The 18005-nt window shown below is 40.3% G+C and overlaps 1 protein-coding gene across 1 annotated transcript; it reads left to right on the top strand.

Moving 5' to 3' along the window:
* The first annotated feature begins 12776 nt into the window (after positions 1 to 12776).
* On the top strand, positions 12777 to 14516 carry gpr25 (G protein-coupled receptor 25). Its single transcript, XM_084021656.1, has one exon. The coding sequence runs from the start codon at positions 12974 to 12976 to the stop codon at positions 14081 to 14083; it is 1110 nt and encodes a 369-aa protein (XP_083877782.1). The 5' UTR covers positions 12777 to 12973; the 3' UTR covers positions 14084 to 14516.
* Positions 14517 to 18005: the final 3489 nt, after the last annotated feature.

Genomic DNA, 18005 nt, shown 5'->3' with positions numbered 1-18005 from the left:
CCAAAGGAGTCACTGGAATATGTTTATCGAATCATCAATGTAAACTCCCCCGAGGTTGCTATCGCACCTTGAGAAGCTCGCACACAGACACACACACACACACACACACACTTGGTCGAGCCACCGGTGGCATCCTGATTCTTGAGAAACGGTATCGGGCAGCAGAGGTGGCAGGAAGCAGATTCACCGCGAGGCTAATTGGTGAAAGAGAGCGTTCAGAGGACAAAGGTTTAGTCTTGGGGTTCGAGTTGCCATTATTTGGACGTCATATAAGATCCAGCCTGACCCAATTAATATGCCACCTGATAGGAGGGCCTCTCATCAACCTAATTTAGAGAATCAATAGGAGACAAATGAGAGTGAGAACGAAGCTCTTTACGGATGCAAACAGACAAAGACCACCCAGTACAAGCTCGAGGAGACTGATGCCAGCAATGACATAAACCTTTTGACAAATCCTCACTTGACATAAACAAACATTCACACAGTCCCCTGCCCCTCAAGTGCATCAATGTGCGATACACATCATCGGTCATACCCACCCTACATGGACAAGGGAGGACATTGATGGATGTTTTTATTGTTTGGCACATAAGGAATAGTTGTACAAGTTGGACGTGAAGTGTTAAAAGCTGAATGCTGCGCCTAAAGCTGTAAGACTGCTAACATGATGAACTCTGACCCGGCTTCATTAAATAAAGACTTAACTTCGCCATTGAGGCACACAAAAAAAACACTATAGTACAATGGGAATATTTAGCATGTTACAAAGCCCTCAAGAAAAGGCCAGTGGGGGTTGGGAGAATTTGGGAGGAGCTTTATGGCAATTATGGTCATAAAGTTAAGAAAGAAGGTGAATTGGGGGCAGCTCTCAATAGCTTAAATTGCTGGACACAGTCATCAGTGACACCTTTTTGTCTGGCTCACTGACTGGCCGGTGTTTAGAGAGGGGAACTGTTCAGGGAAGATCACACGCACTTCTATGGGATGAAAGAATCTCACATGACTCGGTGAATTTGTTTTGAAGTTTGCTGTACCTCAAATAATAACAATATTTTTATTTCACATTGTCAAAGTGGATTAACTGTGTTATGTATTAACTGACAGAACTGTTTAAATGGTATCTCAGTGGTCAAATGCACCAAATGCAGATGGAACCCAAGAGCCTGGTCCGCTTGAGATTTCTGCCTAAAAGTCTGTTAAGGCAGTTTTTCTGCTTGCTCCTGGGTGATGTTGGGAAAACGCATTGACTCTGAAATTCATGAGCGTGTTTTAGTCCTGCTTGATGTATAAAATGTCCTGAGATAACTTTTTATTTTTTTATTTTTGTGACACTATAATATAACATAATTGAATTGATATTATCTGCTACTGTTATTGTTATTGATATTGACTTGATTTGCACAACTTTGTGTATATAGAAATAAATGTGCTTTGTCTATTACGTAAAAAAAAGATCTAAATTTCTACTCTGGAATGATTTGGGAATTTTACTTTTAGACAGCGGGCTACTTCGGAAATCTCACTCATGTTAATCCATTTTTATTTGTATTCGCCTCTGGAGGAACTTGCAGTCGTTAAATCAGTTAGAGTCCAGTCCACTGCAGCGGTTCAGTGTCTCTGTGAATGACAGCTGCCACACACTTGTGCTCCCAGCGCACCATCTGGTCTGAAGCCTCCCATTGCTGACTCTGCCATAGATGGTGGTGAGGGGCAGTCCGGTGGGCCTGGCTGACACTCCCGCATGCCTTGCAGGGGCATGTCGCTGCACCGCCCCACAGATCTGAGAGTACCTGGGGAGAGGATAACCACCTACCCTACAGGATTTCCTTTCTAGCCATCAGGCATAAAAAGGAAGCAACAAAGGTCTTAATTATACTCACATCTGTACATCCTTTTGGTGTTTCACAATGTCTATGCAGTGGGGCCTTTCATATAATTAATAGAACAATACATTCAAGAGTATTTGTCTCGTAGCCGGGATAGATGGACACTAGTGCTCAATGAAGAGATTCACTCCTAAAGAAAGGTGAGTTTATACAAGGACTGACTCAAATGTATTCTGTTTTAATTGAATCTGATAATAAGTTAAAGGGGTATTTCCACATGGCATGAAGGAACAGTGACAAATGTTCTCACAAAGTTGTGTTTTAATGTGAGAATAAAGATTGGTACCGACTATCAGTGACTAAAATTATTTTATAATGCAAACATGCAAATGTTAACTTTACTCAAGTAGTTTTAAAAAGCATTAAAATAAAGGATTTCTCTCTTTTTTTTGTAGCTTTGTTTCTTTGCCTCCAGAGAGAGGATTGTATTTAAACAAACACATTTAAGCTAAAATGAAATAATTTATATCCATATGTAAAGTAGGTGTAAATATTCTCAAGATTTAACATAATCTTAAAATCTTACAATGTCTTCAATGTAAAAGAAAATACACAGAAGTCAAAGTTAGATGAAGAAAAAATGAGACCACTAACATTTTAGAGGAAGATACATCAATGAGTTAAACATCTGTGTGTAAAATGTGAGACATAAATGATCTTTCTGGTTCACTCAGGTACAACATCCTAATGATGACTGAAAACATGAAACGGCTTCTCCTCTGCCAATTCGCAACAATCTGCACATTCCATCCACTTATTTTGAATGCTCCTCACAGCAGCGTGTGATTACTTGAAAGTCAGCCGGACATCTCGCTTTTTGGCAACAACAGAAATCAGCCCAAGAGTGAAAAACAAAACCTTTTGTCCCACACTGTCGTCCTGCAGTCCTGGTAATAATCCTAAATCTGCCTTGTTTTTTGGAACGACATCTTCGGTCTGCAGCTCGACTGTAACTGCATATTAAAACACAGAAACACATTCAATATGATTAATATCAGAGAAGTTGTTTGCTGGGGAAATAAAGGGGGCATGAAACAAATAAAACAAAATCATCAGAATGATAATTTTTCAAAATGAGAAGTGTTGAAGAAACGTAGGTTCTTCCTCTTGAGTGGTCTGAGATCAAATTCATCGGGTGATATAATAAAAAAACGGGAAGGTTATATGAGGACACAGCTGCACTCCCTCTCTAATGTGGCAGTGCTGGACACACAATTCCAGGTCACTGATCAAACCCCCAAAAAGACCCTTGATCAAGTCATCCTGACATTATTACTTTTTACCTAATATACATATTTAAATATATGTAATTGAATTGCTCTTTGCTGCTTGGTTATTTTCAGGAAGCTTTTTAGTTTGCATAATTCAGAACACTATTTACAATTTCTAATTGTTAATCAATGCATACACTTAATTGCAAAAAAAGATTAATTATTCTTTTTAATAAGTGAAGCTATTTTGCCTTGAGTATATAAGTTTTATTATATGAATAAATTTGCCTTGTAATGTCAGCAGTCAGCTGACATTACAAGTTCACGTTGTGAGGATGAAGAGAAGATGAGAGAAAAAGCTCAAAAAGAAAAGAAGAAATGAAAGATTGAGAATTAATGCCTGATTGCTCACAAATGATATAGAATATTATAACGATATTTGATTCTGTTTCACCGATTGTAACTCCGGCACTGCAGATTTGGGGGTTTAACGCAACATGGCAGCAAAAACAGCAATACGAGTTGCCAAAATATAGAACACAGGGTAGCGATGCCGTCGGTTACAGTGCCGGCCAATAAAAAAGGGGTTGTGGATTTCTTTGAGGCCTGAGCAGTCAGTGAAAGGCACTGTGGGGTCTCCATAGTTCACATGGCAAACTCTCAAACACCCACGGGGGGGGTTGCCCTCCCTCCCTCCCCTGTCATGCCTTAACTGAGGCTAGTGTTGACACAGTGCTGGCCAATCTAATTTTGATTGTCAGGAGCAAGGAATGGTGATCCTCCCCCCGCCCCCCTGAGATCATCAAGTTCATTTCTCTGGCTGCATAGGGATTTTTTTCCTTTCACCCCCCCACCCCTCCATCTCCCCACCACTAGAACAATATTCAGCCGTCCCTGGGCCTCTCAGAGTGAGCTCACTGGAGTTAATCTCTCAGGCCTCTCTCCTCTCTATTGCTGCCTCTCTCTCACTTGCACTCTCTCCCTCTCTTTCTATTCAAAAAGCCATTCGAGAACAGCTTGAATTAGTGACAGTTATTATTCAGACTAATGAGTAAAATCTCAAAGGCAACAAAAGTGGACTGTGACATCAGCTATAACAGCATTCATAAATCATTCATTCTTGGCAAGAGGGATATATTAATATGTGGGTGATAAATATAATCTCTGCAATTTATACGATTTTAATTAATCAAACACAACATCAGTGAGGGAAACAGCAGATATCTGTGTGTGTGTGTGCGTGTGTGTGTGTGTGTGTGTGTGAGAAGTGTGAAGTATTTAGAGGGAAATCTGTGAAATGTCACGAAGCCTTCATTGTTTTCCCAGATCTGTACCATCAGAAAAGACAGATGGCCCTCTGCACCTTTGTTTGTGGGTGGTTTTGTGTGTGTGTGTGTGTGTGTGTGTGTGTGTGTGTGTGTGTGTGCGTGCATGCGTATACATCTCAGAGACCAAGGCAGTGAACGTTCAGGTTTATTGACGATATTATTTTACATTTGAATATTATTTGCCCAAATTCTAAATTTAAAAAAAATGATGTAAAAGGAAAAATATGTTTTACTTATTGAATGATGACCATATCTGTGAATTAGGGTTCATTCATTATTCATGCATTTTCTGGTACACTCATTTAGTTCAAAGCTTTCCATCATTTTAAGTATGCATGATGAGTAAATGCAATAAAGGGCTACTTAATGTCTTTTGTGTGGTGCGGAAAGATGGGCAGGCTGCACAGTGACTAAACTGTGACATTTGGTGGAGGCCTCTGAGTCAGTGTAATCAAATTCAAGCAGTCGCAGACATTAAGACAGACATTAATTTTCTCAATGAATCCCCAGCCAATGAGAAGCAGTGACAGTCCAGCATTGTGTGGCTTTGTGGCGTAATTGAAACTGAGATGTAATAACAGAGAAGAAATTAGGGGAGAGAAGATCGCTTGACATGAATGGATCAGTCAAGCTACATGAATAAAAAGCCTGCATCAAAGAATAATGGGGATGATTAATCATAATGCTTTGTAGCGATTTGTATGCCATTATTTAAATGATGTCATTAGAATAACTTCCATATTAGCTATCCATAAAACATGACACTTTGAGTAAACGCTGTTAATGGATATTTGTTCTGTTTTACCACAGTGGTTCTCAGTGTTAGCAGATAAAACTTTGGAGCTTTTGAAATTGTGCCTGTACAACTTAAAAAGCATTACAGCAAGTTGGCCAGATGGGGGCACTACAACTAAAGGTCAAAGTTTAAATTAGACCCAAACACTCTTTGTGTAAACCTGCAATCCCTCTGCCATCGGTTTCTAAATGAAAGACTTTTTTCAATAAACAAAAATTAACAGATGTGATTTGTGGAGCGATGCTTCAGATGAAACAGAACAAAATCTCAACAAAAATCAGTCTAAGCCACTTACAAATGTACGGTACAGAGTTTGTTTACAGGAATACAATATTGGTGTTGATCTACAGGGAAAGGAGTTTCTATTTTAGTTTTTCATAATACGCAGTACACGATTCATTCATAACACAAATGTATTAATGAATACTATGACATTTAATGTTTACTGAAACCCAATATTCAAACACTGAAAACCATAATTAACACACAAATCCAGGAGATCTGAAATTGTTGTTTGTGGGTGATTTCTAACTTGAAAACCTGGTATTGTGGTATCAACTGACTACCAGGAGCAGCTTGACAAGTACAAAAGTACAAAAAGTTTATGATTAATTCTAAAAAATCCAACTTCTAGTTTGACATAAATAATCATCAAATAAGAAAGTTTATTAGACAGGTAAAAAGTGTTTTTTTTGTTTTATTTCTGTAAATTTTAAAACATTTAAAACATTTTTTTTGGGGGGGGGTATCAGCATATAAACATTGTGCTTTCTAACCAGAAAACTCTTATTCCTAAAATCAGCGAATACCAATTTGCACTTGAGCTGCAGAGCACGGCTGCAGCTTGTCAGAAGTAATCTTGACATTACAGAAAACAATTTCAAATCCAAAGATCAAAGGTGAAAGGTCGAAATTATTCTGTCAGGGGTGTTGGGTTCATTGAGGGAAAAAAACTGACCAAAGCAGATAACTCCAAAAAACAAACAAATGAAACAAAAACAAAAAAAACTAGATCTCTCAAAAGGCAATTACACGTGGCTCCTTTGTGGTTAAAGAAATGCATATTTAAAAACTAGAGACAGGGTGAAATTTAAAGAGGGGGGGTTGGGCGTAGGTGCATGATTTGCAAGCTGTCAGATGACGGCCTTGCGGATGAAGAGCAGTAGGACCCCATTCTCTGTCCGGTGCTCGGTGCTCCCCACCCCCTCACTCAAACGCCTCTCCATGCCCCATGGGAGGAGGTCTGTTGCGCTGTGGCCACACTAAATCAACATCGTCCTAATGAGGTGTCACACTTGACCCCCAGCAGCCTCAGCCCCTCACATGGGTGTCAGAGCCACAATGAGTGGCCCTCCATCTCCAGCGCCTGGCTGACACATTTTGATTCATGAGAGAGCCTGGGCCCTGTCAGGTCAAAATTACCCCTATCAAAATGCCACCATCAACACATTCATCAACCCTACCTCTGAATCCGCCCTTTTTCTTTCTCTTCAATAAACAAAAAAAAAAAAATCAACAATACTTCCTTGCTTGTGCTCGGCATGTGCAACATCCTGTGACTCCCTAGAAGCACACACACACATCGTACCTCTAAACACCTTACACACAAATGCATGTTCACGCTGATGACCTCTTATTGCAGCAAGAAGTGATACGCCTGCATGTCATTGGTTGGGGTCCAGCCTTCTGGTCCTAATAGCTCTCTGAGCGATGAACTCTGTGTCCCCCAGGTGTTGGTAAGCCTGTCTACTGACCTATTGACCCCAAGCACTCCTAATGTGAACAGGTCCTCACAACTAATAACCAACCCGAGAATGAGATCTGTGTGACCTGCGCCACTGAGTCAAAACGGCATGAGAGTGGCAGACTGCTTACTCATAGCGGGAGGTGAGTCGCATTATCTTCACATTCGGTGGTGCAGTCAGCAGTTCAATCGGCTGATCGTGCCCAAGATACCAAGTGACAGATAAAACTGTCGCTATCATGGTCACACTTTCCACTCCTCAGAATACTGTCAATAAAACTGTCAAGATGGGACCTGCTTGCTCTACTTCCCCTGGAAATCAGCTCCCGCATTGTGAACACAGCTGAGCCTCCCACCTTCCTGGGATCACCTCAGGACGAGATCATCTCCCGCCTAATCAGGCAGCAGCAGATGCTCCTCTCGGTTCAAATGAGGAGGATCAATGTCAACAACCAATCCCAACCCGCTTTGCAGATCAATAATCAAAAGTGTCGTCTCCCACCCCCCACCAACCTTACAGTTTGGTACAACCTTGTTCTTCGCTTTACAAGGACAAGCTATAACACAGAGCCCCTTGCTGAGAAGATCATTTACTGTCAGCTGACACTCAACTCTGCCCACTGACGCAGCCATCTGCTCCGAAAACCTTCCCCTGAGAGCCGAGGGCAGACCAGTAAGACCAGTATTCCTGTCAACTGACTGGTCTGGTCTTCACACTCTACAAATATCAATGATCTCATTGTCATCATCATTCAAAATGAGGATATCATCATTAATTACTTGAACTATCAGCTATCCTAATGGCGTTGGTCATTCATAAGGCATGGCGATATAGTGTCGGGTTCACAAACTCAGACAACATAAATAGTAAGAAAATGCATGTTCACAACATAAGACAAGGTAACAATGACATTTATCCTTTGAATGCACAATATGTCTCTAATGAAGCTCAGACATTATGAACGGGTCATAAAGTTCATGCAACGTGTTAATGAAAAGTAATAAAACTGTAAGATGTTACAACCCGACACCCATAATGTTAATGTAGCAGAGCAAAAGTCTCCTGCGCCTCATTTGGGTCCAGATTTAAGTGACTAATTAAAATGACACAAATGACTATTGAAGGTTTGAAACATAGAAAATCTGGATACGAGGAAACACTGCATGCAATAAGAGTTGAGTTTAAAGACTGCTTTAAACCTCAATAAGGTGTATGTTTTATGTAGTATATGTCTGATGGTACCTGTTGTTAACTAATTTCCCAGCAAAAAGCATGCATGAAAACACAGCTGCAGTTCTGTAGCTCATTCTGTCAGTTGGCGGTCAGTTTGTCGGCCACAGTTTTCACCTTATATTCAGCATGGAGGAAACGTGTGAATGCTTGGATGTGTGAGTGCATGAATGTGTGAATGCATGGGCCTTAACTTGGTAGCACCTATTGCAAATTCTTCTTGTTTGACAATTGAATGACATGCATTTGTTTAGAATATGTGACTGAAGGCCAAAAAATTCAGTTCAGTTCCTGATCAATGGGTGCTGCAGAATCATGAATTTATTTGAAAAAGTCTCTAAGGGCATAATTACTGCCACATATTCGTGCAACCCTTCTGTGGCAGTAATTATGTAAGAACTATTTACATGGGACAGTGTCGTATACATTCATTACAACAGTATGGATCATATAATGCATTTTCATTTCGTCAACCCAATCCATGCATAAGCTTCTGTGTCCTGGTCTTTCACACTCCTGCCACCTGCTGCCAACAGTGATTCAGTAATAATGATTTCCTGACTTAATGATTTAACCATTATAGTCCCCCTCAACACGAACCTGGTCCAGCCACGGGGAAGCTGCTCATTAAGCACATGAAACATGACATGCTCTGACGGGTAAATTCTCTAGGTTACTTTTCCGTTTTCAAATAATGCATCAGATTCAAACAGAAACATGGGGAAATGTGAAATAAGCGGAAGAACACACAGGATTAAATCACCTTAAATCATATGGAAAACTAAAAGATTACATGTTTGTCCTGCTTCTTTGTTTAGTAAGACTGTCTGTATGTCAGACAAACCTTGTCTGTCTTACTGAGATCAACTGATTTCTGTGCCACCTCTAAAATCTTTCTTCACTGCCTTCACACCACAGCTTCGGAGGTTAGCGTCCTTAAAAACGAGCTGATCAAACCCACTTCAAACATTTCAGGCATCTTATTGTTTTCACGCTGTTTGCACTGTTGAGAAACTGGTAGACAGTAGCATCCTGTTTTGGCTTTTTTTTTGTTTTTGTTGCAATTATGCAATATGTAACTTGAACATATGAAACCCATTCTTAAATGTGTTGTTGATGTTGGAAGAATGACACCCACACTAAGTAAGCAGTGGTGCATACACAAGAGCAAAAGAGGTGCCAACATGTTGATGCCAGATTTGTAAAGGGGCCTCAGTAGAGCAGGGCAACATGTTGAGAGGGAAAAGACAAGATTTTTTTGCTACAACCATTGGATCTGTAAATGTAACTGTACACGTGTGTAAGTACTGTTGCTCACACAATGTAAAAATCTAGGGAAATATAAATAATTACTCCAGCATTCAGGACTGAAGGGGGGTTTAGTTGCTTTTAAACTGTGATTGAATCCTTTTAATAACACATACACACAAACAACGGAAGCACCACACACACACACACACACACACACACACACACACACACAGACAATCCTCTCTCTCAGTGGCCATCTCACTAAAACTATTACCACCATCACTACAGCACTACTCCTAGTACACCCTAGCAACCACTGAACACTCACTAGCAACCTCCCAGTCCCAAAGCAATCATCAAAAAGTCTTAAACCCTTCCATATCCATCACACACCAAGCGAGTGCATAACTTTATCCACTATATAGTGCTCTAAGAAGGACAACAATAGTGTCCTTGGGTCCCTTGAAAGGTGCAATATAAATTCCAGTTATTGTTATTATAATTAACAATATAACAAAAAAGTACTTTTTGCTAACAATCCCACAATGCAATGCACCACCTATACAGTTCCTCGACAGCTGTCAGTGATGATGCAAATGATGGTGCTACCAAAGAGTCTAAAAATCTCAATTGACTTATCACTAATAAGTCATATATTATATAGGGGGTAGCCTAATGAATGAGTTAACAGGGGTAGTAACCACCTAGTGAAACCATAGCAACCACACCAAATGTCAAGCAACAACTAACTAACAAAGTAAGTAACATAGTAGTCACCTCCTATCAGTTATGAATTATGTCAGGCCTCGATAACATCTTGTTAATGGAATCAACCTAGTCAGAGCTTTTGAGTTGTATCCAATAATATTGTTTTCAGAAAATGTGTTCTCTAATTAACATCATTTGTCATGTTTTGGATGGATGGCCAGCAGTGGTAAAGAAGGCCCAAATACCCAACAATGTTAGCCCCCTAACAGCTAACTATTTGTGGTTAAGTGACATAGGAATTGTGTTTTTTTCCCCCCTCAAATTGGCATTTTTTGCACGATATTCTGTAACTCCCTGCATTCCTGTACATATATCTTATTATGTGCGGAGGATGAAGAAAACGGGTTCAAATCATGAAGTTGCTCAATAAAAGGAAATGGTTAAAAGCCCCTCATCACTTAAAATGACACAGAATGGAGCACTGATGCCATGCAATCCTTTGTGTTGAAGGAACTTTTGATTTAGTTAAACAGCTAAAACAAGAACCTTTCACACCCAAACAATGGACTTCTTTTCTGAAACTTAACACTTGACAAGTGAGGAGCAAATTGTACGCGTGCATGTGTGTGTGCGTGTGTGTGTGTGTGTGCACACTTGTGTGCATGTGACCCCCCCATGTCTAACAATCACCCTGACACATACCACCCTTTCTCTCCTCAAATAAAAACAGAGTAAAAGAAAAAGAGAAATCATCCACTGTTGAAGTACTTTACGAGATCCTCCTCTCAACAGAAAAAGGACTAAGTATCCATGGGAATCTTAGCACGTTAGGGAGGCTTTTCTCCCTTCCTCTCATCCGCTCTCCCCCGCTGCACCCATGGACCAATGCAATTGTTTATTTTCTCCTATTGAGGCTGCTCCATTCACTGGCTCTCACATTTACTCTGCTCAATTGGAGTGAGACAGCACTTATTCGGGGAGAGGAATGTAGCGTTCCACTGACAGAGCAGCAAGAATGCAGAAGAAATCATTAAAACTTTTTAAAGGAAAAAAAAAAAAAGGTACAGCTGAGCATGAGGGAGAACAACGTCGAACTGAACAATGTGGGACTGACAGGATTTTCTGCCGTGATGAGTATATCCACACATCACCTTGACACTACAAAGTAAAAGGAGAGTTTGAATAACGCACAATGCTAGAAAGCAGAGCAGGGATCCTATAAGAGGTCATTCATTCGCCATGCTTTCTTAACTGAAACTCTCCCACAGAACAATGAAGCATTCTCTGCCCTGTTGTAAGATGTGGCCTGTCCTCCTCACTCCTCCCGGCCACAGCACAATGGCTACGAGCTGGACCACAGAGTTCATTTCTCCTGGGGTCCATTCTGCCTTGAGGAGGCAGTCGTAATGACACTTTCCTTCCCCGTAACAATTGCCATAGCTGCCAAAGCCTTCTCTTTCCTGTCAATCTGTGTTATCTTTCACCAAGAGGAATCTTCTATACGTTAGAGGCAACCAACTGCAGGTTGAGTCACACCATCCAGACTGACTCACTATTTGGTGGAGAGTGATGCACAACGAAGTGTCAAGCAGTTTCAGGTTGCACCTTCTCAGTTTCCATGGTGGGGACGGGTTTCTACAGTATGTTTCTGGCAGGTGATGCCAGAAAACAGCTGTATCTGTGCATCAAATTAGCACTTACATCACATGCTGCACGTCTGCAAGAAAGTGATTTTTGCTGTATTTGTTCCTTTTCGAGTTTTAGCTACCTGGCAGTGAGTTGGCAGTCAAATCAAATCAGTTTTATTACAACATATTACCCTAATTTCATATAAGAAAGAAACCTCATGAAAAGCAACAGAGGGGGGGATCTCTCTTCCATAACGGAGAGACGTGTGAAACAGAATAGGCCAAAATAGCAATAGTAAAATTAGGCAACACTATGGAGAAACAGCATATTATGTCATACTGGGTTGCATATTATAGATATATCATCCCTGGATTACTCTACACAAGTGGTATACTCTAAATATAGGCTACAATTATACTGGCCTCCATGCAAAATCAGTAATAGAGTGGCAGTGGACATAAACAAACCAGTTTAAATCAAGAAAGACTGGTGAACGTGAGTAAATACAAGAACAAAAGAGTTTACATGCAGTTTCAATAAAGTCTCCTTCGTTAATCAGCTCTCACAGGCTCAATGCCAAGTACATTTCGCTGAAGAAGATATTTGACAATCGTTTGGGTTGAGAATGAATGGATGGGTCGAGGAAATATTCATGGATTTGTAACTGACTTGATAAAAGTGCATGTCCCCACTGCCTGCTCCATCACGGCTTGAACCGGAAGCATGTTCTCACCCGTGAGAGGGACACTCTCAGCGAAGATAACATTATCTTTTGCACATCAGTGAGCCTGCATTCAGTGCAGTTCATCACATATCAAACACAAGTAAAGCTTACCTGCCCCCTACTGGTCATACACATCTGGTCATACAATTCTTCTTAGCCTATAAGGCAAATTGTGACTTGTTATTTATATAATATCGATTGCTCCTCAAGCTTCAAACTGTGAAATAACATCAAAACCAATTATTTACAAAAAAAAGCAACTTTTCAGTCTGTGCTGTCCCACTAAATCACACAGTGAAGTGACACTGATATCACTAGTCAATAGAATAACATCTCTGATGGTGAGAGGAAGAGAGTTGAAGTAGGGTCTATTTTTCTCTGTGGTTTTCACAAGCAGCAGGGTGTTGACTAACCACACTGCTGCCACAATACAGTTGCACTGCAGAGCTGTGATCTCTAAGGATGGACGCCTACACTGACTATGTGCCCGAGGATTACTACGACTATGAGAACGTTACTGGCGACGGGTCACTGTATTATAACGTCTCCGGGGATTGTCCTGACTCACGTCTCCATGGCTCCAGCATCTTCCTGCCAATACTGTACTACCTCATATTTTTCACAGGCTTCCTGGGCAACCTCTTCGTGATCTCGGTGGTGGGCAGCAAAGGTCGGAGCGGTGGGCGTCTGGTGGACACGTTCGTAGTCAACCTGGCCCTGGCCGACCTCGTCTTCGTCCTCACGCTGCCCCTGTGGGCCACCTCCGCCAGCCAGAGCGGCCACTGGAACTTCGGGCGCACTGGGAACCTGCTGTGTAAACTGAGCAGCTACGTTATCGCCGTGAACCGCTTCTCCAACGTCTTCTTCCTCACCTGCATGAGCGTCGACCGCTACCTGGCCGTGGTGAAGCTGATGGACTCGAGGTACCTGAGGAGAAGCAGGTGCGTCCGCGCCACCTGCGTCGCGGTGTGGCTGAGCTCCCTGCTGCTCGGCCTACCGTCGCTGGTCTACCGCAGAGTGGAGCCGTCCGGCGACGGCCTCTCCTGCGTGGAAGACAACAACACACCTTTTTTCCTCGGCCTGAGCCTCAGCATGGCGCTGCTCACCTTTGTCTTCCCGGTGGGCATCATCGCGCTCTGCTACGGCACCATCGTCGTGCACCTCCACCGGCACTGCGCCACGAGTCCCCGCGCGGACGCGCGCCGCAGACACTCCGTGAAGATGGTGCTCTGCATCATCGTGGCCTTCGTGGTGTCCTGGCTCCCCTTCAACGTCTTCAAAGTCATTATAATCGTCTCGCAGCTCTCCAACGCCAGTCTGAGTTGCGACGCCCAGTCGTGGCAGAGAAACGGGCTCCTCGTCTCGGGCTGCCTGGCCTTCTTCAACAGCTGTGTGAATCCAGCCATCTACTTCTTCCTGGACCATCACTTCAGACGGCGGGCCGAGCTCCTGTACGCGACCTGCAGAGGGAAGGCGAAGTTACTGAAGACGCATAACTCCTCCGCCTCGTTCACCCACGCTTCAGAGAGCATCGGGACGACCGGGAGAACTCAGCTGCAGATGTCTGAGTAGTTAGACAACTTTCTCTCATTATGAAGGACGAAAAGTCATTCATCTGTTTGAATATTAAATAAAACCAGGGATTTAACTTTCAGTCAGTGTATTTTCTGTCATACCATTTTTATTTTCTACATATATTTTTGTATATTTGTATGAAAACCCCTAACATCACAGCTTTAGAGTGCAGTTGTAAACATTTTGTATAATATATAATATAGCCTATACATGTAATAGAATATATACATATAATATATAATAATTATCTATATATAGTATATATATACTTTATTTTTTATAAGACAAAAGTTTTAGTGCATGAAAAATGTTTTATGTACATGTTTTATACAGGTGCAATGTAATTTGTTTGGCGCTATATAATTATTCCAACTTTATGGGCGACCCTATACTGTTGTGATAAAGTTGCATTTAAAAAAATAAAAGCTGAAAAAAATTTGCGTTTTTTTTGTGTATTTGTAACTTAACTGAGGACACGTGGTGTTTGTAGTTGTTTGTCTGGTGATTCTCCTAAAATAAATGAATCAAATAAAATGAATTTGTTCATTCAGAATAACATAATTAAAGATCATGATTTAATTATGTCATATGAAAGGGACATCACACTTCAAAAGTGTATTACAAGCCGATAAACCAAAGACTTAGTAAGTAGTAAATTATAGCTGAGTTAGTCTCTTAGCTGTAACCAAGACGTGTGCAGACACACATGTATCCAATTTGAATAAATTCTGTGACAAAAAATTCAGGTAGTTTTGGTCACGTTTAGGGAGCTTTAGATATTTGTATTATTATAAACATGTATATCATGAATTGCAATTTGTTGTATTTGTGCAATTTTGATAATACAGAGACTTTCCTTCAGTTTTCCAATATACAGTAGACCTGCCCATTGTTGATATAAAAGTGCCTGTTCTATCCAGTTATTGTGTGTGTTTAAAGCAATAACTTTATGCACAAATGCTAACATAATATCTGCATTGTCTTTCCAAAGGTTTTGTTTTCTTAAAAATGTTAGAATAACACATAATAATGCAGTGGTACGGTAATGGCTATCTGTGTTGTGTTGAGGAGATAGAATGTTTATGTTGGTTGTAACTCATTTATTTTATCTCATGAACAAAACTTTGCTTACTGTAACTCTGAGTGACAAAACTTCTTCAAAAGATCTCATCAATGACTTCACCTCTCAGGTTTTATCTTGTCTTTTAAGTGTACCGGGAACTTGATTGAACTGTTGTTTGATTGATGTTTTTCATCATCTTCTTGGCATAGAAGACAAAAAAATAAAAAAACAAATCATGGAGACACCAATACAGGTGTGAAAGTCGAGGTCAGTTTTACTGGTTTCACATGTCAGTTTTGCAGATGAAACACAAAAAGAGCCGTGAGAAAACCAGTCATGCTTATTCTTAAGAGGAAACACTTTGTCAGCAATGCATTTGTCTGCAACAGGAAACAAAAGCTAATTTAGTGGAAGGGTAGAAATAAGTTTAGGAAAGAACTTCAAAACATGAAAAGGGGCCATCGAGCAGTTATTCGAGATACTGTTTATCTTAAAAAAAAAAGACATTTCATAAAAGCAGACCTCTCATAGCAAGACAAATATGAAAACAACAGGGAGATCATATCTGACATCTGCAAGAGAGGAAGAATGCAAAACATTTGCATACTTTTTCTCTTTATAGGAACCTTTCTGACAACAAATTCACTCGGGCATGAGACACTGCTGAATGTAACTTCTAAAACATCGAATGAGCGTTATTGTGAAAGTCAGTATGAAAGTTCAAATGTTCATGTGCGCCTACTCTGTTTCAAATGTGCAGCTTCAAATATGTGAAAACCAGGTTAGGTGCCAGGCTGTGCATGCAGGGGGTCAGGAATTTCCCTCTCCTGCTTGCTTGAAGAAGAAAAATTTTGTTTCATGAGACACAATGGCCAGCTTTTCTAAGAACAGAAAATCAGTAAGTAAAAAAAATAGAATGAAATGCATAAATTAGTACAGAGGTTAAATATGGGATTAAATGAACGTATAAATATATTATATATAATATTAGGTGCTGGTTCACAAACTCATACGTTTGATGGATTTATTGAAACTTAAAATTCTTCATCCTGAAAAAAGCTGTTTTTTAAAAGCATCGATCTTTACAAGTGCAAATAAATGCACCACAAGGTTTAATGTTTAAAATAATCTATTTCTAGCTTTATTTTTTTACTTTCATGACAAATGTGTACTTTATTCTCATCGTTGAGGGTATTTCTGTGTGTCTATATTACGGCTGTACACGTTAACGGGCGGCGCCTTTAACTTGAGAGCAGAGTAGTTGACAAGATTCACACACACACACACACACAGTAGTGAGGGACCAACGTTCAAACCACCAGCGCTGTAGTGACAGTAATGGACGACAGCTGCTAATTTTTGTTAACTGAATTGATGGGACATATTACAAAAGACAATATTGCTTTTGTTTTAAAGATAATTGATTTATATGCAACATCTATGAGTTCAGAAAGTAACTGTCCTGTGCCCGATATATTTCTTCACTATTGATGCGGTGGTAATGTTAAAGGTCAAACAAGCAGTTGGAAATGCTGTAAAGTTGTTAAAGCAGTTATTTGCAAAAAGTGTTTATCGAGCAAATTTAACACAGACAGGCTTTACATAGGATCAACTTTATCAGTCTTTTCTTTGGTATTTAGTTAAATATGTTCATCGGTTGTAAGAAATGTCATCGTTAGGAATTGAAACCCTTCAATTAACTGAATGACTTATTCTGCCAGTCTGATACACACAAAATGAAAGGAGTGACCCTGGCACTCAGTCTCATCTGTGTTTTCCAGTGGGCGAGCTGTCGCTGAGGTTCTGTTTTTGAAGTCTGAGAGACGGCAAACTGGTAATGTTCTCACAGCAGCGTGGCAGCTCTCTCTCTCTCTGTCTCTGTCTCTCTCTCTCTCTCTCTCTCTCTCTCTCTCTCTCTCTCTCTTCAGTGGTTGTCAGCCTCTCATTACAAAAGTTGTCTTCGCCAAAGCTACTCCTCCAGACGTGAACTTGCCTTCAACTTTTCTAACAATTATTCTGACTGTTCGTGGGAAATATCAAATCACCGTAAAAATGTTATAAGATTAAATGAGAGTAAAAGTAGCCCACAGGTTTATCTGAGCTGGTGTTAATTTTATACTGATACACTGACATCAGAAAATTATTTGATCGTGGATTTGGTTCCTGATAATACTTTAATCTTTAGCCAGACTGTATCTTATGTAAGAAGAAGAAATAACACATTCTTCATTTTACAAATGAAAAGTTGCAATAAAAATCATACTCAATTTAAAATACTGAAGATTTACTTTATATTGTGAGAATAAATTACTAATATTTTGCGGTAAGATACAACTAAGTAGTATTTTTTTTCACCTATTGAACTGTGGGAGTCAAGTAAAAAATAAATAATGAAAGCTTTTCCCTGCATAGCAAGCATATTCATATTATTAATCTTTTTCTTCTCAGTGTAAATATAACTCGCCCAAAGTTCATAAGCTAATAGAAAGGACACATACTGTCACATTAGTGCAGTGTGTGCGTGTGAATTTAGAGATAAAGAACCATTTTTTACTGTTTAACCACCAATAAGCAGAACTGTCAGACAGGCAGCATGACAATGCTGCAACTCTCAGATCTGGTGATTAACAGTTGTTTCCTTGTTCCTTCAAAAGGCAGCTCAAGTCTTTATGTAGGACATTTGATCGGTACAGAGTGAACGCACTGTGAAATGCTCATGTTAATCATACATTTTTAAAAAAAGAAAGAAGAAACAATGTTTAATTTCTGCCTGTCCTGTGAGTAAACCTGACAGCTGAGGACATTTGGATTGAGGACTTGCTTCTTTTCATCGTCTCCCATGACTGGATAAGAAGA

This window comes from Eutrigla gurnardus (assembly GCF_963514095.1).
Source record: "Eutrigla gurnardus genome assembly, chromosome: 2".
Lineage (NCBI taxonomy): Eukaryota > Metazoa > Chordata > Actinopteri > Perciformes > Triglidae > Eutrigla > Eutrigla gurnardus.
Note: the sequence above shows the minus strand (reverse complement) of the source record. Positions and strands in the feature narration are given on the sequence as shown.